At 37.7% G+C, this 25,504-nt stretch overlaps 1 protein-coding gene across 6 annotated transcripts in view; it reads left to right on the top strand.

The window, feature by feature from the left end:
* The window catches only part of ROBO2 (roundabout guidance receptor 2), an 857,210-nt gene that overhangs the window by 790,806 nt on the left and 40,900 nt on the right, over nt 1–25,504 (top strand). For 4 of the 6 annotated variants that reach the window (XM_021532362.2, XM_021532365.2, XM_021532367.3 and 1 more), the window contains exons 18-23: nt 3,105–3,287; nt 12,181–12,223; nt 13,786–13,913; nt 18,164–18,445; nt 18,824–18,949; nt 23,307–23,463. In XM_021532362.2, the coding sequence (XP_021388037.2) occupies nt 3,105–3,287; nt 12,181–12,223; nt 13,786–13,913; nt 18,164–18,445; nt 18,824–18,949; nt 23,307–23,463 (919 nt within the window). The remainder of the gene's footprint in view (nt 1–3,104; nt 3,288–12,180; nt 12,224–13,785; nt 13,914–18,163; nt 18,446–18,823; nt 18,950–23,306; nt 23,464–25,504) is intronic. The other 2 variants (XM_021532366.2, XM_021532368.3) reach the window with 1 other exon arrangement.

The raw sequence follows: 25,504 nt of genomic DNA on the forward strand, positions 1-25,504 counted from the left end.
AACTTTCACAGTAATAGGTACAATCGAATCTGATGTGTCTAATTAATTTTTGGTCCGACAAATTAGTTTTGTTCTTCATTACTCTCCAATGGGAGGAAGACATTATATTTCATTATGTTTTTGTCTTCAGGAACAATGGAGCGTTACAGGTCGCACACTTCCCTTGTCTATGTTCTAATTAGTTCAACTGACAGCATTGTTACAGAACCACCTGCAGTATATGAAATAGTACACTGGTATCTATTTATTACTTCTGCTTAAATATTATATAAAGGAGTACAAGACTAATGCTGTTTGCTTCCCCAATCCCCTACAATTATATTAATTTTATCAAAAGTCAGTGGATAGCATTCATCTGTCTCCATTTATTCTTCGCTCATCAAATTCATAAAGCATATGTTATTTTGACATTTAAATGAATGATTACTTTTGCAGTTGTAATTGCTAGGCACAGAAGGGTAAGAGCAAAAAGCCAGACTGCAAACTTTAGAAGGTAATTTGGAGACAGATTGTATCTTCCCCTAGAAGAGAGACAGAACATACAATCCACCGGAACCTCTTCCCAGGCACTTTGCAGTTTTCTCTCACATCCTCCCTTTTCAAAAGACTGTTTTCTGGTCTTTGAGAAGACAGAATCCTTGGATGTTTTTGGAGGATTTAGTGAAAAGAACTCATTCTTGTATCCAGGAACATCCACTCCCAAAGCTAGTGTCTCCAAAGTACTTCCCTGCCTGCTCTTCTCCTTGGTAGCACGGCAGTGTCTGAAGCAGTGCCAAGAGTACCTGTTTCCTCACTGTCCCACTGCTTTGGCCTCTCCTCCAAAGGGCACAGAAATTAACTGCAAGTTAATGGTAATTAGAACAACTCCAACTCCCATGCTGATTTCTACTAGAAAATCGATTTTGTGTCTGGAAGAGCATGCCATGGAGAGCCCCTTTCTATTAGTTTTACTGTCAGCTCTTCCTCTTTCAACACTGGGGTGCTCCTATAGCACCATTTTTTTTTTTTCCATGGGCAGAAAAAAAACATGGAAAATCAGATAAAGCAGTCACTGCTGCCTGCCTTCTTTCCTTGCCACAGCTGCACACTCAGTTTTATTCTCACATACTGAATCAGGCCTGGGAGCCATTGGGCCTTTGGCAGTGGCAGGACAAAAGATGCAAGTATGGCAAAGGACAGCTGCAGCTCTCAGAGCCTGGTGCTGGTAAAGCCTCCCAGCATGGCCAGTATAGACTGGTGCATGACATGTACATCTGGCAGCACCTCTCTGTGGGGCTTATTCTGATTGCTGGGAGCCCCTTCTGTTCCTTGCCCAGAACAACTGAATGCAAGTCAGGCTCTAGCACAGTCTGATTGTCAAAGCAGTCATCAGTACTAAATACTGACATGATGCTGAAAGAGAGGAATCCTAATGAACTCACTGGGTTCATCAGCAGTGCAGTAGCAATGGCACTGCATTCCCCCTGATTAACCCAGCTCTGAGCACCACTGAGGGCCTGAAGCTTCATCTTGGCAGGGGCAGGGCTGGGCAGAGGTAGTCCCAGAGGGACCTTCTCAAAGGAGCCCCTTTTATAGAACGTGTGAGCTCCAGGCCACCTGCAAAGATGTGTCCATGAAAATGGGACTGGAGGTGTCAGGCTTCTCAGATCTGCTTCAGCCAGAGACCCTGAGTGCTTTAGGCTGAAGCCAGCGAGCTGCTCTGTTGGAAGAAGTAAATCTAAGCATTGCTGAATTATAGAAAAGGAATATGTACATTTTCACAGCATGGCATAATGATACCATACTCTTAATAATTTTCTCCAAGTGACCATTTCAGTGTTTTACTGCAATGTTCAACTACCTTTATGTGTGTGATAGACTCTCATAATTGAGAATCATATTGTTTGCTTCTTCTTTGTCTCAATAGAGTAGCTACTCCTGCAGCTCTTCAGCGTGCATACAGGCATCTGGTAATAATGCCTAAACATTCCAAGGATTCAGCTATATAAATGCTTTTACTGGAAATAATGGATAATCTTTCACAAATTTCAAAACTGCAGATGTGGGCAATTTATATAAAACATACATAGAATAAAATTCAGGGGTTTATTTAGAAAAATATGTTCTGCATTTCCTAATTTTAAAACTAACTATTTTTGACAATTTGAAAGTGTTGGCCCTAGAACTATATGCTTTAGCATTTCCTGAATTTCCATTCAGATTTTTATGATTTTTTTTATGAGCATTTGTTTTCAAGCCAAATGCCAAGCTTTTTCTTTTAGAAAAGTTCCCTTTTAGAGAAAGAGGGGCAAAATACCAGCAGGAGCATCTACTGGAATTTGTAATTTTCTGCTGTAATATACAATTTAAGATCCTATATAGTAATTTTTTGATGTATGTCACTTTAATTGGTATTCCAAGTAATAATTATTTCTTGCAGGTTGATGTTAAGAATTTGTATGCATATTCTAGGTGAAAAAAATAGCATCTGTTGCTGTGATTGTTTAGTGCTTGCAGTTAATTGTGCGATTTTCTGTTTTGTGTCAAAGATGGTACACTTAGAATTTGTATGAACTGCTTTTCCCTGGAAATAATTGCTGGAAAATGCATCTTTGCCCCAGTGGAAAGTGCATTTATTGTCAATTTCAAATTTAGAAGCTATCATTCAGAGAAAAAAATGAGTTGAGCAAGAATTTTTGGCCTTCTAAATTTTTGTATCAGGATTACTCATTTGGAAAAAGCTATTTATTGATTGTTTGATTTATTCTTTTATTAGTTTCCAGTGATCCATTTTCTCATTATTGCATTTTGTCTACCATTATGGAAAAACAAACTAACAAATATGTATATTGTTAAAAAAATAGCTCTGGATTGGCATCTGTTAGATTACTTGGGAATTTGCTATGGGTCTGTCTTTCCAAATATATATCTGCAAAATTGGTATGGATTTACTCTAGGAACACTGAGATCGTGGTGTGCATTGTTACTTCTAAATTTTTTTCTCCTGTGGGTAATTCTTTTGAGATCCATTACTATTCTTTAGAAACCTTCAATTTGTTGTAGTGGTTCCACTGTGTGTTGCAGAATCCAAAATAACCATGTTCTGTTCAATTTCTCTTGTGCAGGAGGTCGTAACGAAGTTGTCATCACAGAAAACAACAACAGCATAACTGAGCAAATCACGGATGTGGTGAAGCAGCCTGCCTTTATAGCTGGCATTGGTGGTGCATGTTGGGTCATCCTCATGGGTTTCAGCATCTGGCTGTACTGGCGAAGAAAGAAGAGGAAGGGGCTCAGCAATTATGCTGGTAAGAGCAATGACTTTATTGCCATCTCAGCAGGTGCTATCATTAAAAGAAGAGGGGCTACTAAACTTACCTAAAAATGACATTGAACTTACAGCAAAAGTGTCCTGGGTGACTTCTGTATGCTTGTTTTAAATGTATGCTATGAAATTGCTGGTGTATGAGAAGCTTTAAATGCATTGCTCGGTACCACATTTCATCATTATCATAAGGCAGTATTTTTACATCATCATCATAAGGCAGTATTTTTACATCATTATCATAAGGCAGTATTTTTACATCTCCAGCACATCTAGCATTAAAAAAAGTACAAAGAGGATTAGCTGGTCCTCTTGCCCCTTGCTCAGAAGGCACTTTCTGCAGCATAATTTGTGTGTTCAAATATGAGTTAGACTAGACCCTTACAAGGAATGTTAAAGAATTTTTGTCTTCTTCTTTCCTGTGCATTTCCATGTCTCAAAAGCCATGTGCATGGCAAATAAATGAAGGTACTTAATCAATGACTTCATACCTGTAGCTGGAAGAAAGACATATTAGACAGAGAAGCGTTGTGAAAATTTACCTAAGGCAGAAGCCATAAACAATTTTGTCTTGGAGGCAGAACATTGTGGAATGTTCTCTTTCATTAAATGTTTGTTCCAATTATAAATTAGTTTTTGAAAACTACATTTGGAAAATTAAATATTCTTGCCAAATGAAAATATTTTCATCTTTCCCCAGCATTTGTTTTGTGTATAGTTCTCTTTTCAGGATTCATATGAATTTTTGGGAAGTCAGGTGAACTGTCATAAAATGGGTTACTCTGAAGCCTAATTTAACACATAAAAACTCCAGTTCTTCAAATATTGCAGTAGGTTCTCTTGTAGTTCTTGTTAACACTTAAAAAGAGAAAATATTTACCCAGTTAAGGACAGAGTATATTTAATACTGACATTATATCACACTAAAGTTACACAAGTGCCCTTCTATTTACAAGTTATCAAATGCAGAACCAAGGACTCAGGTTCCCTAAATGGCTGAGTAAAACTTGCCAAAACCCCACAATCAGTCACAGCCAAACTGTTCCCAACTCAGTGCAGCCATAGTTAGACTCCTCAGTGTCCTGACAGGGGTCACTAAACCAGCAGGAAACTATTCCATGTTGGTTTTCAATCCTTCCTGCTCCATTCATTTTCTACTGGCTTAGTGAAAGGACAGGAAGACATCAGAAAGTGGAAAGAAAGGAAGGAGAGACCAGTGGCTTTTGGACCTTTTCAGTTTTTGTGGAACCTCACTTTGTGTCACCACGTGATCTCTGTCATTCATGGGTTGTTCTTTGTCCCAAGGTGCTTTTTTCTTTCCTTTAATAGCAATAACTTTTACTCTCTGAGAGATGGGGTGGTTTTAACTGAGAAATTAATATATATTTCACACACTTATACATGTGCTGACATGAAATATCCTTCTAGATCCCAGGATTTTTTCATTCTAGAGACAGCTGTGCTGTTATTTCTCTTAGGAGGTAGTCCTACCTAAAGCTTTGGACACAAGCTGAGACTAGATATTTATTAAAAAGAAGGATTATTACTCCTGTATGTGAGTTGGCATATTGGGGTGAGGGAGAACTGAGAGCAGTCTGTTATAACTTGAAGAGTGTAGCTGTAAATAATTATAAACAGCATGTCTTGTGCAACTCATTCCTTCCCACGGCATTTGCTGCATCTAAGTGTGATGTGAACATCGGTTGCATCATGAAATTGTGTGTGCTTTCAGCAAGGAAAGTGGATAACAGATCATGCTTCAGAGTTCATCCTAATGTTTACAGCTTGGAATACAGCATGTCCTCACAGAGAGTCTTCAAATGTGACTGTCAAAATTCACTGCTCATCTTTCCAACCATCATTTGTCATTGGCTGCTGGCTGGTTGGTGCTTTAAGCTCAGCTGTTATGTGCTGCTTATGATATTCAACCCCACCTGAGTGATTTCCAGAGGAAACTCATTCCCTGCAATTAGTGCTTTTTGTCAGGGTGTGTAACTCACAATGTGTTTGCTTTCTTGTTTTGCAGTTCAGTCCTTCACCTTCACCCCTGCAGGTACTGTCCATTAGTCTGTCTCTTACCTCACCAACACACCATTTCAAGCAGTAGCTATCAAAGTGTTTATGAACATGTGAGATATGAAGAATTAAAACCAAGTATAAGAAGAAATACTCTGGCTGCCTATCTGTGATAAAAATGTAGCATTCATTTTCCTCTGGAGAGTAAAATCTACCACCACTAATGTCTCTGTCACTATAAATCTGCATACTTAAGTCACCTAACTCTCTGAAATGCAGTTTTTTTCAGGACTAGATTCCTGAACTAAACATAAACAAGCATTATTAATATATAACTGAATTTTGATTTTAAAGCTCAAATAGTTTATCAGATCCAAGTGGAGAAATGAAACTTTCTGCTACTTCACCTCTCAATTAAGTACATGTTTGCCTTACTGTGAGGTGTTCAGACCTTCAAGCAATCTAGTTACTAACTGATGCATCCATTGACTTTACAGGATTCTTAAAATTGAAATATTTGGGGTTTTTTCTTACTACCCAGCTCAGAGCTGGTATGCTATTTTTCTTATCTTTAAAAAGACAGCATACAGTAGATCATTGTATGGTAGACATAAACATGATTAAAGATAGGTGAAAAATAACGAAGAGTGGCAGAAACATCAGGCTGCAAACACTTTATTCAACATATGAATAGTCAGGAAAAATAGAGTATACAATTATTAATAATAATAATAATAATAATTAATACAAACCATTAGCTACTGCTCTCATACCTAATCTCAATATTTAGGAACTCAAAAATAATTGTACTTCAGTGTTACAGTGTTAAAGGCTGATAAATCTCGGTGTTTTCCAGCAGAAGATTTCTGGTATAGTTTGGCCCCTCAGTTGCCTTTACTAGAGCTGTTTCCTCATCCTTAGTATCTGCTTTCTCACTCTTGCTTGCCTTCAGCCACAGCATGTGTTCAGCTTTGCAGGAAAGAGCAGATGACCAAAGGTGGTGATGTGTGCCCCAGGAGCCCATGATATTCTGAGGGAGAAATGTCCTTGTGGAAAAGCTCTGAGAGCTCAGGATTGCTCCCCTAGCTTCCAGGCAGGTCTGGCCAGGTTACTGTAAGCTATGGCACAGCACATACCACCCTAAACACTTTCCTGCCTTTTCTTTGAGACACAATATGGGTTTTTTTCCAAAACTAAATACATCTTTGCATTTGGTTCCTACGACTATGGCTTTGTCAGCTGCCTTGAACTGTGGTGTATTTTTACCATTGTGTTTGTGGCATGCATTGGCACGACACAGGGTTGTGCTGGAGCCACAGGGTCTGAGCATGATTTCATGCTGCTGATCCACATGTGCTGGGCAACTGGGATATATCAGAGGTACTGCCAAAAATGTTCTGGTTTAAAAGCAGTTTTGACATCTTGTGGATGTTGTAGAACTATTCTATTTCCTGGCTTATACTAACTTTTGGAGGAATTGAGGACCTAAGTCCTCCAGTAATCGAGTCCAAAAAATTTTTAATTTAGAAAAGTACTTTCCTTATGACAGAACATAGTGCATGTTTCTTGCCTTTAGACACAGACTTCCATGACAAACTTTGTTAATTCTCTAATATTTTAATTTGCCCTTGATAATATCATTTAGAAAGACATACCTATGCTTGTGGAGGTTTGACACTCACAACTGTATGTTCCCTTCAAAGTTATGGTTTATAAGGAGTTTGGGTTTAGATACAGTCATTTAGACAGTGGTATGTAGCTTTCAGAATCTCCTCAGGCACATCTGTCAATGAATTTTTACTTAAGATGACTTTATCCTAATATACTCAGATATTGGAAGGTACACACTTTTTGTTCTGACATCTGCTTTAAATTCTTCCTTCAGAGAGTTGCAGAACATACAGATTTAACTGTGTGGTAGAGAATTGAATCTATTAGGTAGAGAATTAATAATACTAACAATTATACACTAACTTTATTTCACACTCAGAAAAAAATCCCCTGTTATTTCTGATGTGAATATTTTTTTATTTTTCTTCATCTGTATTTGCCTGTGTGTAGAACATAGAACACTAAAAATAGTTGTTTAAAAGTCCAAATCGACACAGTTTTTAAATTACTTGTTAAAAATATTCTTTTGGGTCATTTGCAGATTATGGGTCATTCACTAGGACCACTTGTTATTTCTATTCTGTTATTAGGCTCCTGAGTTGTGCAATTTGTGCTTTGTAACTATACCACTGTAAAATGTGTGGGAGAAGAGCAAACAGCAAATGTCAGGCAGTTTGTAACGATTTGTGTCAGGGCAGAATAACTGATCGAATTAAATACTTTTAGCTTTCTGTCTTTGGGAACATTTTCATAAGCACTGATCGATGGCTCAGATGGTCACAAATAAAGTGGCATTGATAATCCCAGCTAAATCTTTTTAGCTATTTTCAGTTGAACTGGCTCCAGTAGTTACTGAGCCACAATTCTGTACATCACTGTTCTTCCAATTCCCTTTCCACCATGGCTCACCAGGCCTTGATTCTCAGTTATATCAGTGCTACAAAACATAAAATTTAGCTAATATGTTTGTTAGATTTCTGTTGGTAAGTAGTAATCTGCAGCTGTACAAGGACTATCCATTTTTGTGACCGTGACATACTCTCAGCAAAACCAAATCTAGCACAAGGACACTAAAAACAACTGTCATGCCTTTTCAACCATTTCTCCTGTAATATAAAGGATGGATTGGTCTCACTTATGTGAATTTGTGTGAAAACTAAAATACTGCTGCACTGTTTGGGTGGGGTATTTTTTGGGTTTGTTTATTTGTTTGTTTGGGGGGTTTTGTTTGGTTTTTTTTAACAACTATCTTTCCTGTACTCTCAAACTTGTGCCAGTACCCACTCACCAGTGTATCCAGGTGTTTTCAAGTGTCTAGGCAATCAGTCATGCAATAAAAGTAAATATGTATTTTAACTTATGAATAGCTAAGCTTATTTAGTGACTAGTGCTCCTTGGGATTAAAGATTTTTATAAAACCCAGTAAACAGAAAACAAATTAAAAATAGAGAATCGTAGAATTTTACATATTTTATGTGCAACTCCTGAAACTGTTAAATGAGGATAAACTATATGACAGAATCATCCAAAGGTAGACAGAAGATTTGATGGAATTTTTATGTGCTGATTATCTGTTCTGAGTTAATGCTTATTAAAAGAGGATTAATCTACATTCATATTTGAGGAACAGCTTATCAGTAAAAGGAATGGACTTGGCTGGCAACATTAAAGTTTTCATTTGCAGTAGGAAAATGTGGCCTACTAGAGATAGGCATACAGAAAGCTTTCTAAAGCTTTCTAAAGATTCCTTGGCTCAGAATGTTGACTTACTATGCATTCAAATTTTTCCAGTTCTTGCAGGCGTGAAGATTAAGTTTAATCTTGTCAGATAATATTAGTAAATGGTTTTGGTACCTCCTTATATATTTAATAAAAAGCATGTGAAAAGCTCCTTAACATATGCTGGTTTTCATACAAATATATACAATATAATTTCCTGAAATATTTATGCATTTAAAATGCACTTTGGATTATATTTCTGCATTTTTGCAGTCCTTGAAGTATAGGCTGGTGGGGATTCCTTCAAAATCTCTCTATGCAGAGGTTATTTTTTCATCTTCTTTTGAAAACCAATCTCATCCCTGCAGGTCTTCAGCCTTTCTAAGAACATGTATCAGATGCAAAGACTGCTGAAAGAGCTTTTTTGCTTCCTTGGTGATAAAAAGCAAGGAAGATAGGTGGGTCAGTGATAGGGACATCCCTCCCTCCTCTTACATTGCCCCTTGAAATTGCTCTGCTGCTTTTTGAAGTGGTGACAGGATGAATAAAACCAGCTGTCTGTGTGTTTTATTTTTACAGTGACATCTACAAGCCTGCATTGCATTAAGTATGCTCCTACTCGGGCGTTTAGACTTGTTTTGTAATTGCAGAAATCAAACTGCAGGAAAAAATGCTGACAAAATGCATGGCAGGAATGATAAACATAGTGCTTTTTTTGGCAGCCTGACCATATCTTCTGTTGTTAGCTGTCTTGTCTTTCACAACATTGATGCTAAAAGAAAGGCACCTTCTCTATCCAGCCTCAGGTAGCCCATTTATGGATGGCATCAGGAATTTGGGGTGGTTTTGTAGCATCCCAGTGACATGGCCACACTTCAAGAAGAATTTTGGCAAGCTTAGTTGATATTCCAAAGCATTTTACACCAAGCACATTAAATAAATAAAATGCTTTTGGGTTTATTTTGTCATTGAGATTTTAACCATGCATACATTGATGTACAGGGTGAAGGGTAAACAAAAAAACCTGTTTTCCTTCCCAGCTCCATACACATCACATAAACAAGACTCAGTCTTCCCTAGGAAAAACAATATCACTGCAAGCTGAACCTTTCTTCTAAAGATGATGCATATATTGGGAGGGTGTAAGATGATTTAACACAGGAAATTAAAAAAAAAAAAAATACAGGAAACAGTTCCTACCACCAGGACACATGGAAGAAAAAGGAGGAAATTCTGTAATCCTTGTTTTTTTCTCAACAATCTCTAATTTCTTATGCCACAGCCAACCTGCAGGAATTATGGCTCTAGAAAAGAGATTTCCATGTAATGTTTGCATGATGGAATTTTCTTGGCATGCCTGGGAGTTTTTCCATACCTGCCTACACAGAAAATAAAATATGTCAGGCAAACTTTGCTGAAATCACCTGCTAGCTCCTTCATTTTAGCTTTGCTTTATAAAAGTACACAAGGATATAAATACTTTGTAGATCACAAATATTGTTGTGATTCTTTTTTTCTTTCATATGACATGCACTGTACTTGCTATACGAGTGGCAACAAAATTACCTCAAATAATTTCTGGTAGATGACAGTCTAAACAAGGGCATGAATCCAAGCAGTTTTCAGAAAATATGTTTTACTGCAATTCCCTTACATCTGTAAACTTTATTTATAAAGGTTGTTATCAAACAAGCCTTTGTTTCTTTTTTTACTTATTTTTATCACTTTGACAAATACAGAAAGTTGGAGAAATCAAAAATTAAATTTGGAGGAGAGGAGGAGGAAGGAAACAGCATGTAATATACTACTGACCAAGCTACTTGGAAACAAAGCCAGGCAGTACCCACATCTTTGCATAATCACATATGATATGCACAGCACTTCAGATTATTCACTTTTAAACAACGACTGGAAGTCATTTGACAGCCTTTTAGATATCACGTAAATGAAAGCAGCATTGCCTCTAAAATTAATTACCCACAATGTTTTACCATGTCTTGTTTTTCAAAACAGACCTTTATTTAGTACTTTCCATACTTGCATTTTTATTTTCTTTTCATTAATTGGTTTGATTACACCCTTTCAAAATTCAGCTATTAACCATTTTGATGTGACATATGACTGCAGTGATTTTCTGATATTGGTATCAGTCTGCTGTGCAGTGAAGGGTAATTAATCACCCTACTATTCTTCAGCAGAGCTTCCAGAGGGGCCAGTTTTGTCCCCTTTGCTGAATGTACACTAGGAGTTAATAAAGTAACAAGGATTCTATAAGGTATCAGAAGAGTTTTCCCCGTGGCTTTATGTAATTGCTTATTTTTTTAATGAACACCGAATTTCTATTGGCTGTAGTCATTTTGTCTGATTAGAATAGTGTATAATAGAAAGCCTAATCCTGAGCTAGTGTAGTTTGGACTAAAACTCAGAAAATCTTGCAAATACTCTGGGAGCTACAATTTACTGATGGGACAAACTGTTTTACAAAGGTAAATAGTATTTCCAAATGCAAGTCTATTTTAAATTAAACTGGTCACAAACTCTTCCATTCTTACTGAAATTCAAACCCTCATCCAGTCAGAGCCCTTTAAGGCTGCAGGTGTCCAGGACATTGGTATAATTTAATAGTCTGCCTTATCTATGCCTGACAATAAATAATGGGATATTGCCACTGAGAACCAGAGTAGTCTGTTGGCCTTGATTCAAAATATTTTTTCAGTGTTTCAGAAAAGATCATCAAATGTTGTCAATTAGCATCTCACCAGTAATGTGGGTTTACATATATTGCCCTGAAATGTAATCCTGTTAATAGATAGATAAGGGAGAGGCTGGTTTTTGTCAAATACCCATGAATGGAGAGATAAAAGCAATTGTCTCCCTCTGATTATGTCCTTGGCATCCCCATGGAAGACTGGAAACACTTTTTCTTCCTGGTGACACTGGCATGTATGCATTTATGTGTGGGTGCTAGTTCTTATACTGTACTTCTAATGGAAGAGGTGCAGCTGATGCTTTTTTTCATCCCTTCAGCTGTAATAGAGCTGCCACCTCTTTGTGTTTGTCCTGGGAAATGACATATTTGTGTGGTGACATTATATTACTGCATTACGACATGATGTTATTAACTCACTGGTGCAATGTCATTATGTGCTGAAGCAGAAGCATGCCAAGAAAACAATTTGATCACATGGCTCAAACTTGCAATGCAAAGTCGTGTGAAGGGGTCTTGTATGTGGTGAATTCAGGCCTTTTGCTCAGTGGCTGCTTTGCCTTGCAAGGTACAGAGCAATCAGTAACATGCTGTCAATCAGTAATGTGCAGTGAAATCCTAAATGAACTGTAGCCCCAATGTGCTTGAGCCTCTTCTTGTCATTTCTGTACTTTATTATGGGATGATACCAAGAGACCTCTGACCTCGGACACTGAGCAGTTTGAATTGTTACTTTTAATTATTACTAATTGATTTTTCCCTGTCTTATATGTGTGTGTGTGTGTGTATGTTTGTTTGTTTTGTTTTTACAACCAAAACACAGTCACCTTCCAAAGGGGAGATGGAGGACTAATGAGCAATGGAAGGTATGTTTCTTTGTATAAAGGTCTTTCCACTGTGTTTATTCTTAAAGTAAGGGATCTGAAAAATGCTATAGGTGATGCACTCGGGTCATAGCCCATCATTGGGAAGACTGATAGCACTAGGAGGAGTTAAGTAGTTTACCACAAGGTTTAATGACCTATCTGTTGTGCACTTTGGAAGAAACAAGCCCAGATGTTTCATATCTCCCAGATGTCCTGGAAGAAATGAGTAGTAAATATCAAAAAGAATGTGTTCATTTGTTACTGGGATGTTTATTGCATTAATTAGACATTAGCAAATGAAGTTGCTGTTGTTTAAGACTCCTTATTGGCTCCCCCTAAATTGCTGTGAGTGAACAATTACACTTAATCGATCACAAAATAAATGATTCATGGATGATGAATAGGCTGTAGATTGATAGGACTGGATTCCACAACTTTGGCTACTCAATTGAAATTGATAAAAGCTGATAACGGGCCCATATATCCTCATCTATTTTCCCTTTGCCAATATGGAGATTGTAATTAGGCCCTGGTAATAACTTCCAATCTCCTGTTTAATCAATATTTTAGCAAAAAGAGATTAGGCCTAATGAGAGCGAGTAGATGTGGCAAGAATGCGGCTGGGCCGTGTTATAGCTGTTTCCATAGAAACCAATGTTTCTCTTAGGGATTGTTCCAGGCGGGGGTCTGTAATGCTCAGTGATGGGAGATGCTGCTCCAACTTCACGAGTGCTTTAATAACCCAGGGAAACTGCGGAACTGCGGACGCCTGTTTGTTTTCGTGTGGGAGAAAAGGGTGTCTGCAGCAAACCATTTGTTTCCCCTGCTGGACACAAATACAAACAATCCACCTGCCTTGCTAAATTTCTGTTTATCCTGGGGTGAGAGAGACGTGGTGCCTCGTGGCCCAAGAGTGCCTTCTCTTTCACTATGATCCCTGTTTGACGCTGCTCTCAAAGTGGGAATTACAGGGAAATTAAAGCCATGCAGTAGTGGCACACAGAGATAGCTGTGGACTTTCCATTAATCCTCCTCAAACCTGTTTGCCTCTAAACCATCCAGGAGTGCTCAAAGAAAGAGTTACCAGCCTGTAGATGACAGGCATGCATTTGGGATGCAAGGGAAGGAAGAAATAGTAGCCCAAAGTCCTGGAAATGGCTGATATGGAGCAATCAGTTTGAGTGATGGCTCCCTCGAGGTGGTAATTTATCATTCAGCCCTGGCGTAGGATCCCATGATGGTGCTGCCTAACTCCTGTTTCACACAGACAACGGAGTTCATTTGGATTCTGGCAGAGTCACCACGGATGCCAAGTCCCACTTCTACTGACAAAGTTGATTTGTATATAACCTTAATTAACTGCTCAAGGTCTTTAAATCATCAAAGGCTATACAATTGTAATTTGAAATAAATTAAAGTCTCCTAAACTGTTAGTTACCTATGGTGATAGAAGAACAGTAATATGCCCTCTTCCATTACTTATCTCACAGGTATTGTTATTTCATATATATATATATATATATATTTGTGTGTATATATCTCTTTTTCTTATTCTGCTTCAGTCGACCAGGTCTGTTGAATGCCAGTGACCCCAGTTATCCTTGGCTTGCAGACTCTTGGCCTGCCACAAGTCTGCCAGTAAATAACAGCACAAGTGGACCAAATGATCTTGGGAATTTTGGCCGTGGAGGTAGGTTTCCTTTTGTTAAGTCACCCGATATTATAAAATAGGCTTCCATTAGTTAACATCTATGATGAATACTGTATAATATTTTTAACATTATAGTTCTCTCTATGTGTTTCTTTCTTTTTATATTTGATTGAAATTGACTTTAAAATGTTCCTTTTGCTTTATCTCTTTTTACTTTTTAAAAATGTAGGTCTAGTTTGTAATTTGCCCCACAGTGGTGAGACAGGGTCTGTTTATGATGTCAAGAGAAATGTATTTGTGTCTCAACCTCATTCCCTTTTTTGTGGAGATGAGCAATGTACCATGAAGGGCAGTATAGCCAGGGGTGGAGGATGTCCATAAGAGCAGAGGAGAACTCTGGAGATGCAGGAAAGATGTTCCTTCAGCAGGAGGACACCAGAATTTTGTTGCTGTCACCTTGCTCATTCTCTTCCTGCTCTCAGGGTCCTACTCTTAGTCTCAACCATAATCTGTGAAGAAAACCTCAAAAGTCTTAAGCAACTTTCTTTTTCATTGGAGGAAGGGATACATAAGAGGCAACCATTTAGATCTTTTAGGGGTTTGTTTACATTTTACTTGAGAGACACTTTTGGAGGTGTGAGGTAAAGATATATTGTTACAATGAGGAAGGAATTTTTAGAGGAGTTATTTAATTAAAATATTTAACTCAAATGGGAATTTTAAGATGTAGGATTGAAATTTTTCTAAGTCATAGTAATATTCACAGTAATATCTCTCTGTTATTTCCTTGGTTTCTGTGAGAACACAGCTAATTCTGCATGCTGGTCAGAATTTGCTTCTGAAGACTATCTATCATACTGGGTATACATTCCCATGAAAAGCCCCTTGCCTGTGGTTTGACTACTGTGACTTAAAATTACAACAAAACACACTAGATTTATATTTTGTATAAAAACATTATAAAGTTCTTGTCAAAAATATTTAAAAGTAAGCAAAACTTTGGATAATATTTACAAGGCAATTGAATTTCTGCCAGCTTCTTTCTTTTATCTTGAAAATAAAACACTTCAGTTCTTTTCCATCTTTTCTTAAATCCATGTAATACAGAAAAATTACCATTTTCTTTTAGCATTTGGCTCTATACAACTGAAATTGGAAGCATTTTTTAAAAATTTTTTGGCCTCAGTGTGCTTGAGGCATAGGTCCAAATTCATGCAAGAGATACAAATTGCATTTTAAAATCCTGTAACTTAATTCCACCTATGATCTTTACAGTTGAGCTGAAACTTTTATTCTGGGTGGTTTGGGATCACTTATCCCTATCTGTTTCAGCAACTGAGATTAGATGTTTCTGCATTAAAGACTGATTGGAGGTATTTTAACATGCAGAGATGGAATATTAACTATTAAGATGGAGTTTGGGCCTCTTTTACTGGTTAAAAAGTCTGTGATAACATAAAACTTCTGTAAAAATTTTAAAAGAATAGGGTGGTATCATTAATCCTGGAAACTCAGAAGCTGATGCCAGCAGTCCTAAAATTTCCCTTAAGAGTGAGATCCACTGTCCTAGATAGACTTTTGAGAGCAAGGCTGTGAGTAGGAAGCACAGGTGAGACTTGGAGTCATGTAAGGCCACAAAATGGTATTGTATCTCCAAGACAGCAAGAAAGAGCTTCCCTGCACAAGTATTTCAGCACTATTTCATTCATCTCAAGAGTTACAACCAAAAGTTGGATTCTGGAGAGTTTTGAGGGAAGCTTCCAATGGGAAGTGTGTCTTCATCTTTGGTCTGAAATGTACAGTGTGGTGTTTTTGCTATGAGAGTTTGCTGGGAAAATCACACTTGACACTTACTCAGTGGCTATGGAACTTTAAAATCTCTACTTAATAACTCTTTGAGTGCTTAAATGTACACATGTCACTGAGGTCAAAAAAGTAATTCCTGCTTGCACTGAAAATTCCCAGAATGTCTGGAGAACCTCAGCTTATCAGTAAGAATGACTGAAAGTCCTTGGCTGGTGTGCAGCTATGCAACTTCCCTTTCAAGTGTGTACACATGAATAGTTCTCCATTTTAAGATGACTGTATAGAGATGCTACCTCTTTAGTTGCCAGAAATATGCACTAAAAGACAGATGTAGGTCTGAGTACTTCAGAGATGAGCATTTTGCTAGTTTTTACTTCCTTCAGTCTTCAAATCCAACAGAAGCTGGATTTACTTCACTTTATACATCAACAACAGAATTTATTTACTAAACTTCAAGCCATTATACTTTGACAGAACCAATTGTGGAAAGAAGAAATGTTCATATTGTGGATGAAATGCAAGAAAGATAGGACTGCACTTGTCTCTCACATCTCATGCTGCATTTGCACATAAATGCATTTTTGTTTGTATACTGCCACTAGAAAGCACATTGTATAGGTGCAGATAGTAACAGCATGATTTTAAAATATGGGCTATAGTTTGCATTAATTGGATTTTTTTTGCACCTGCAATTTATCTGCAGATATAAGTTAATACGATTAAGATCTTTTACATACTTGATTGCACCCATTTCTCTGCTGTATGCAAAACCAGATCATTTGGTTTAGACCCAAATTTGATCTCTTTCTGCTGTGTCTCTGCTGAGCATTTGCTATTATCATATTTATTGTTAATATTATATAAATATATATAATGTTAATATGTTATATATATAATTATTAATTATAATTATATAATTTTATATTATAATTATAATTATAATATTAATTTATTATATATATATATATATATATATATATATATATATATATATATATATAAAATATATTTGCCCTGAGACAAAAAATGTTATTAGGGTTAAAATGTTAAAATGTTAAAATGTTCCCTGTAGCACACCTGAATGCAAAAGAAAATAGTTCTGTGATCTAAATGTTCATCCCAGGAAAAGAAAATACTAAACCCAAAAAAAAACCAGCTAAAGCAAACAAAAAATACCAAATCACTGTAAGGAGACCATGGTGTCACATCTCATTGCTGGATAAGTCTTTGAGACAGTGAGAACAAATGTATTCCCTGAGGTTGCACAAAACCCATATCTGAGTTTGGAACTGAGCTTAAACCTTTCACTATGTGCAAGAATCTTCTTTTCTTTCTGGGGCTTAAGGTACACAAAAATGGCTGTGATCCCTAGAATAGTATCTGAACATCCTCACTATAGGAGTATGCATTATCTCAAGTATGATATAACAGTTGGAACCTGTATCTGCCATCTGGCTGTAGAAAGAAAATGGCATATAAATGAAGGATTTTTTTAAAAGAAGTACATTCTGGAATTGATTCAACTTTTCAGAGTCTAAATAAATTGTAAAAATAGTACCATTTGAGATATTGACCTCTGAGAGAGCAGTAGGGAGGGTTATCTGCTAAGCTGTGGTTCTCCTTGGGACATCATGCCAGTCTTCATTAGATTCTTCACACTTTACAGTCTCAGTTTCTAGATCTAGTATTCCACCAGGAAAGGTCACTTCAGTGTTTAGTAAGGAGAGAGACTGCCAATGAAACTGATTAAAGATACAAATTGCAGTGTGGGATAGGATTCAAAATATTGAGAAAACTCTGCAGATATTTTGTTAAATATGCTCTAATGGCTTTCAGGTAAATTTACTGGAGATTTTGAACAAGTTGTTCTTCATTATCAACATTGCTTCACCATTTTGAGGGACTGATCACCTAAATCCCTTCAGAATATCAGATTTTCTTTCATGTATAAGAAATAACTTGTTTTTGTCAGGTTTTTCTTTTGTTGAAAAGAAGGAATGTACTGGCTAATGTCAAAAGGAAAATGAGATAACCTGATGCAAAAAGTTTCAAGGAAATCAAGGTGATTTCCTTAAAAAATTACTTTGAGAGGTTTTCTACCTATTTTCTGGGCAAGTTCCCTCTGTGATTTGTAAATTATCTCCTTTCATAATTTCCCCGAAGCCCAGACAGTTTCATTGGTTCTGCCATAGAGTGAACAACTGAAAACATTCTTCAGTAGAGAAATATTCCAAACTTCACTTTCACAGTTGAAGGTATGGGAAAAAAAAGAGATGGTTTTAGGCAGTGAGACGTGAAGGACAAGTGGTAGGCCTGTCACAGCTGCTGATAGCTTGGCGATGGTTGTACATCATCTTCCCTTCGCTGGCTCATGGACCTGTCTCAGCCAAAATGCAAACGTGCAAAATGACACGTTTATTTCTCAGCTTAAACCTTGGTACTTCCAGGCTTGCTGTGCATCAGTGATTTGTTTCGTTCCACAGATGTGCTGCCACCAGTGCCAGGGCAAGGAGATAAAACCGCTACCATGCTTTCTGACGGAGCCATTTACAGCAGCATCGACTTCACCACCAAAACCAGTTACAACAGCTCCAGTCAAATAACGCAGGCTACACCATATGCCACCACCCAGATCCTGCATTCCAACAGCATCCACGAGCTGGCTGTCGATTTACCAGATCCGCAGTGGAAAAGCTCAATTCAGCAAAAAAATGACCTCATGGGATTTGGTTACTCTCTCCCAGACCAAGGCAAAGGCAACAATGGTAATTACAGCTCTTATTTTCCAGAGCCCTTGGCTTTGTGTTCTGTGTCATCTGTGCATGAATTAGAAAATTCTTTTTAGCTCTGTGAGACACTGTTCATGTTGACCTGAACTAATGCTTGCACACCTTGCATGTGTGCTGAACCTCACCTGATCACAAAATACATTGCACTGTGCTTTTAATGCTCTTTGTCCTGTACTAGTCACCAAGCCATCTGTCTTCCATCAGGCTAGGGTAGGTGTACCTTTAAAAATAACCAAGTTAAAACCTGCCACCCCACCCCATCTGCCCCTGACTTGCTAACTGCATGTGTCGCATGTGCTTGTGCTGTCGACTAATCCCACGATGCCACTGTGACCTCTGCCGTTTAACCCTTAGCCTTGCTTTACATCCCTGACTACCGGGTGGCTGAGGGACTGGCTAATAGATTGCCACACAACCAGTCACAGGATTTCAGCACCACCAGCTCCCACAACAGCTCCGAAAGGAGTGGCAGCCTCTCAGGTTGGTTCCATCGCCGTGCGTAGGGGAGCAAGGGACGGAGGGGTGTTGGCGAGCGGCTCGCCAGGGAGGCAGAAGATCCCCCAGGCACCAGTTGAGGATAGCCATGAGAGTTCCTGCCCATCAGCCAACAATGCCACATGGGACTCTACTGAAACAAAAAAGCCTTTTGCAGAACCTACTTGGAGATAACTGGAGAGTGCTTCCATGTGGCGCTTTGTCGGCGCAGCTGCCAGCCTCGCCTTGTCACATCCTTTCCCTGTCACAATCTGCGGAGCAAATTTATTTCTGCATCCATCCTCAGTTTATAGGTCTCCCCACACTGAACTTCATGAGGAGATTATTATTTTTGTTGAGTTGTTAACAGATATCCCACTCCCACAAGCTGTTTCTAAATGCTGTTCCTCAGTGAAGCAGGTTGGAAATAGTTGTAGGGCCCTGAAAGGTGACTGGGGTTTCAACAAATTGTGCCAAGTTTACATACAAACAGGATGTAAATTTTATGTGTGCGCTGCATGTTCTATTGGAAATATGATGCATTTTCATCAGATGAAAATGATCATAGTACATGTGGTTGTGTATTATATCTGAGCACACCTTTTTTCTTGATTTCTTTAATTTTGCTTACTTGTTGCTTATGTTATGTACAGTTGTCCTTTTTTTTTTTTTTTTTTTTTTGTCAAGACAAAAACTGAAAAGGCAACAGTTAAGATGAAAATCTGTGATTTCACCTAGCTGAAATATGGGAGCACTGAAAGAATTTACTTTTGAAATCCAGAATATATCCACAGCCTTTTGAATTTCCACTTTAAGCTGGATCAGTCCTCCCAGTAACAGGCCAAACCTAGAAATGGCTTCTTTATGTCAATTTAAATGACTATTCAAACTGAATCTTGAGATAAGACGCTTATTATCATTGGCTCATGATTCAGATAGCCAAATGTGTTTGCAAGTCTTGCCTTCTCCAGGCATTAGCTGATTTGTCTGAGACCAAAAAATAGGCTTATGGCATTGTCAGAGAGGTATCTGGAAGCTGAAATACCTCAATAAAGTTTCTTGTTCCTTGCATGTGAGATATATTGACAAGTAGCTTAGGAAATCATCTTGCTCCTCAGGCTGCATGAAAATGCAGAAATGGATGTGCTGGGGTACATATATGTCAGGTATCAGAGGGCAATATCACACTTTAGATATGTTGACAGCTAAGGCTGCCTAAGAGTTTTCTCAGAAAATAGGAAGTGTCACTGAAACATACCCTTTGATCAAAGGCTGGACTTTTATCAAATATTTCAAATGCAACATGATTCTGTGTAGTGTTTCTCAGAAGTGAATTTGCTGATGACACTGGGAAACTTTATAATCAGTCATATGGCCAGGGCAGTCTTCTTGTGACCAAGGCAGCTCACAACTGGATGCCCCAGTGCTCAGATGAGTGCCAGATTGTTGGACTGCAGAGTCAGTATTTTGCTCTCCCTTGCCCACTAATTATGCCTTTGATATAGGATAATTATGTCTGTAATACTTAAGAAACTGGGGAGACCTTCAAATAGTCTGATAATTAGAGCATCACTGGAGTCAGAGACCAGCTTTGATTACGTAGTCCCCACCAGGGTGAGCAGGGATTTCTTCTCTCATTTCCTTGGTTAGTACTTTAAGTAGTACTTATTATTCTGACTAAGTTTCTATCTCAGTACTTATTATTCTGACTAAATTTCTATCTCTCTTACATGAATATCATGAGAATTCCTGTCCCACTGTGGAATGGAAAACAGCTAAAACCTCAACTGTTTTATGAGGCAGGGAAATTTTATAGCTATAGTTTGCACAGATGATGTCTGTACTAGGATAAGTAGCCCAACTGGCAAATTCTTTCTCCCGATTCACCTAGAGATTTAAACAATATAATTGAATTTCAGTGTGAGGAGACATTGAAGCATCAGGCATTGTTGCTATGGGAAAATAAGGCTTTGGTGCATCAGTTTTCAAACACAAATCAGGCTTTATATGTTCGGTGTCTGTCCCACCAGTCTGACAGTGGAGTTTAGCCTATGGGGGCAGAAGAGAAATCTCCTGCCCAACTGTACAGTGTAGGCTGCTTTCCCCTACCAGCAATGACCTTGGAGTTCCCTTCCTCCATTTATTCATATAAACAAGTCCCTTGTCTCTCTGCTTCACTCCTAATATCTCCATTATCTCTAATTTCTCTCCTTGAAACTCCCAAAATCCAAGTGGCTCACTCCCATATTATCACTCCACATGTCAACCTACATTTTACCAGTCTCCTAAGATCATCAAGATGATACACTTCCAAAATCTTCCTCTCCACCTCAACTTAATCTCTAAGCTGAAGTTGTTTTCATTTCCCTTCTCTGTGTGTTCCTAGTTTAATTCCTCCTGTAACATAAAAACCATTCATGTGCTTTTCTCCTAAGGCAGACCCACTTGCCTTAGTTCTTGTTGGCTTCTACTCCTGATGATTTTTAAAATATTTCTCCATGTCCCACAAATTAAAACTAATCTACTTCCTTTGCACTGTTCAGTGACCCTATTTCTAATTCCCCATTTTTTGCCCTACCTGTGCTTTGAAAGCTTCACTTTCCCTCCAGAAGGTACATATATTTGTTCCTCTGTCTCCACTGTCATGGGGTTTATTTTCACCAGTCAAAATGTTCTTTCCCTTTTCAAGAAAGCTGCCCAGTCTGCCAGGCTACAAATAGAAAGAAGAGCCTGTTTTCCATCCTAATAGAAGTAACATCCACTCAGTTCATACATAATGAATCACAGGATCTTGGCTGGACTTACTATAAATACTCCAAAAAAAGGAAGGAAGAGCTTTGGTCTGGAATTGAGTACTGGAAAGCAAAGTCTCACTTGCAATGTGCTGCCAGCCAGGTCAATTAGAAATATTGCTGGGCTTGTTGCCTGTCTCTAGCAGATACAACAGGAGGTGAAAAGAGAAGTCGTGGCTGCTTCTGAGTCACAGAACCACCTTTTTCTTCCCTCTCTATTTGTTCCTGTTTTCATCCTGCTGATGTTTGGAGGTAACAGAAGAAAGCCACTGTTTCACAGATGAAAAGTCTCATGACAGGGGCTTGTCTCTATTGCTAGAATTTCACCTCCTTCTGTGTTTCTCTGTGCCTAAAGTTGGAACCATGGCACAGAGGATGGTGCCTGCCAGTGCACGTCATGCCACCCTCCCTGACCAGTCAGTTGTGGCTTTCTTGATTCATTGATTCATTTTCACATGAAAATTCTCACTTTTTTTTGGCTGATCATTATAAATCATCAGGGGACATAAGTAGGTGAGATGGATTAGAGTGCTTTCTGCAACAGGCCAGGGATGAGTGAGAGCAGCTGGGTACCCCACTGAAAAGGCATCTGACAAACCATTCCTCTACCCAACAAAGAGTTTGAAAGCCACAACAGAGCTCCAAAAAATAGATGAGTCCCCAGGCAGACAAAGGATTCAAAATGTTGAGCCATTCTTCCTCTTAATGAATTCCTGACAAGCAAAAGAAGTCAGGGAAAATAAAAGAAGCAAACCAAGTGGGATGAGAGCTTTCTCTGTAAGATCACTCTCCTATGAATGGAAGTGCTTCAGCTGGAGAAGTGAATCCAAGGACAGTAAGAGAAGAGCAGAGGGTTTAACTAAAATGCATTGCTCACTTCATTTCTACCTCATCCATTAGAGCTGTGTATCAGAATAGAACCTCTTCTCCATAGTGCACCAAGATATTTGAATCTGTTGAAACAGTCAGTCCTAACACATTGCACGTGACTTCCTGCTCTTTTAAGAAAAACATAAATTAGGAAATTCCTATCAACAAAACCCTCTTTCTTTTGTTTTGACAATTTACTCTTGTCTTGAAAGTCCTGACTCCAATGACATTTTTGGATGGTGTTCTTAACCTCTGTGTTTTCCACAGAAAGTGATTATGCAAAACTGCAATATAATCACAGTGGATTCTGACATTTGAAATAATTTGCTATGTTTTATTATAATTTTATGTAAGAGTGAATCCAAGAAGTTATAAAGTGCACCTGAATAAATCAGGGAATATATTTCTTATGCAGGTAAACCTGTCTTTCCTTGTTTCTGCACTACTGTGGTGCAAATGTACAGAGGTATAAAAATAAGTGATTTTCAGTAAATATTCAGAATATTCTCCATTCCATTCTATTATTACCTATAACTTTGTGACAGCATTAGCACGTTGATGTTGATTCTGCTGAGGTATAAATACATCTTTTTTGGGGCATGTGCTCTGGAATCAGAATTCTGACAAAGAAACATAAATAGCTGGCCTCTATTTCCACATTATAGCTCTAACATTTTATTTTTCTTTTTTTGGATTTGCAGGTGGAAAAGGAGGGAAAAAGAAGAAAAACAAAAATACTGCCAAGCCCCAGAAAAATAATGGTTCAACCTGGGCCAGTGTTCCCCTCCCACCCCCTCCTGTGCAGCCACTTCCAGGCACAGAGCTGGAGCACTATGGGGTGGATCAGCAAGAAGCAGGGTAATTTTTTTTTTTTTTCATTTTCTGTTGAAGAAAAATCTGTGATTTGCAGAAATGAGTCCTTTTCTATTTTTTTTTTTAATTTTGCTAAGTGACAACATTATTCTGTTTTGTTTAAAAAAAAATAAAGAGAGAGCAACTTATCCTGTAGACTTATTCAAGGCTGTGAAGGAGGAATGTTTGAATAGCTTCTCTGGATAGTGACTGAAGATGGAAACATAAGTGACCTTGCTTCATCATCATGTAGGGCATCAGTGATTTCTCATGCTGAGAACTATCTCACTTCACAGGTAGCTTAATTGAATTCTGGGATGGCATGGAGCTGATGGGACTCAGAGTGAGTAAGGATGACATAATCTGGCTCTGTGTATTTTTTTTACTGCTTTGATGTTAAAAAATATTAGAGCAAACAGAACAAAAAAAAAACCCACCAAATTGGATTAATTTTTGAAGATCAAACAATGGATAATAATCTTCTCATCGGCTTTTAGAAGAAATTTCACATTTGAGGAAGGCATGCTAATTATAGGCTTTTTTTGTTATTATTCAAAAAACTTTCAAGTTTCTGGGACCTTCTACATATTTTTGCATAGCTCAGACTTGTTCTCAAGGACACAAAATCACACAAGAAGTGCTAAATGAGAGGAAAGAGACATTTCCTATGCAGACAACAATTACAAAATGCTTTTTATAAAGTGTAATTATGTGATATATCAGGTTTTAAAGCTCTGGAGGTAAATCAGAGTATATAAAAACATAGTTTACTGTGGGTAGCTCTGTTGGAGTCTTTGAGAATATTTTTTCTGTCAGGGACAAATTTCTGTCTGTTTCAATGCATGGATTAATTAATATTTCCTAAGGATGAAACATTTTTAAGAATACATTGTAATAGCTTTACTGAATAAAAATATTTCAAACATTATCTCAGTTGTAAGTGGGAATTGATCATTACTACTTTCATAATTAAAGTTAGAAAAATTCCATATTGTTTCAGTTTATACCAACTCCTTTGACTCTTATAATGAGCAATAAATGACTGTCTTAGTCAGTGAAGTTCTTAAAATTAAGGCCCATTCAGGCGTTATTAGTTAAAATTTCAAAATAATGGAAAATTAATAACCTTACTGATTGTGAGTGTTGTTTAAATCTCAAGACAAAAAGTTCATTTAATCATTGTCTTCTGTATTCTGTTATAAGAAGCTAAAATAAATTTAAAATTGTTTCACCATATAATAATTTTGTCTTTATCAGTTTATATCCCTAAAACACGTGTGCAGCCATTTCACTAAAACAATTATGCAATAGAAGGCAAACCACTTGGATTTTCTTCAGAACAATGAAATAGAATTAAAGGTAAATGGAAATACCTTGTAGAGAAATCCCTTGTGACACAGGGTTTGACTCCTCAGTTGCATAAAGCATCTGTAATTTAGCTGGAAAGGAATAATGTTGGTCACCAAATCAACACTGGTTATTTAAAGAGAAGGTAATGACCAGCCTCTAGGTTCACAACCGTTCAGACTTAGTTTTTCCTCTGATTGTGTTTTGAATTACTCTTCTCTGGTTTTTGTAATGTCTCATTAGCAGTGGTGGTAACAAGACCTTGTAACGTGTATTTTACCAAACACAGAAAAAATTTGAAAGTTGGACTTAGAGTCTCCATCTGGAGCTACAGTCCACCTTTGATGAAGACTGAATCTGCAATGCCCATGCTTTCTGAGGATGTTTCCAATACTAATAGTCCTTCTGTATTTAGGGGGTGGTCTTGTTTCTGCAGTTTTCAACATGCTAAAAGGGAAAGAATCATAGACTGCATCCCTTATGTTGCCTTGGACATACTGGGTTAAAAAAAGTCACGTTTCTTAACTCATGTTCTTCTTGGTTTGTTTTGATTTACTCTATCTATGACAAATTCAAAGTGGTTTAATTCTAGAATTAGTGACATGGAGATGTAATTATATTGTGAATTACAATGGAAAAATGACCTTCCAGGCAGAAAAACTTAACCGTTTAATGAAATTCTCACAATATGATACAAAAT

This window comes from Lonchura striata, chromosome 2 (assembly GCF_046129695.1).
Source record: "Lonchura striata isolate bLonStr1 chromosome 2, bLonStr1.mat, whole genome shotgun sequence".
Classification (NCBI taxonomy): Eukaryota; Metazoa; Chordata; class Aves; order Passeriformes; family Estrildidae; genus Lonchura; species Lonchura striata.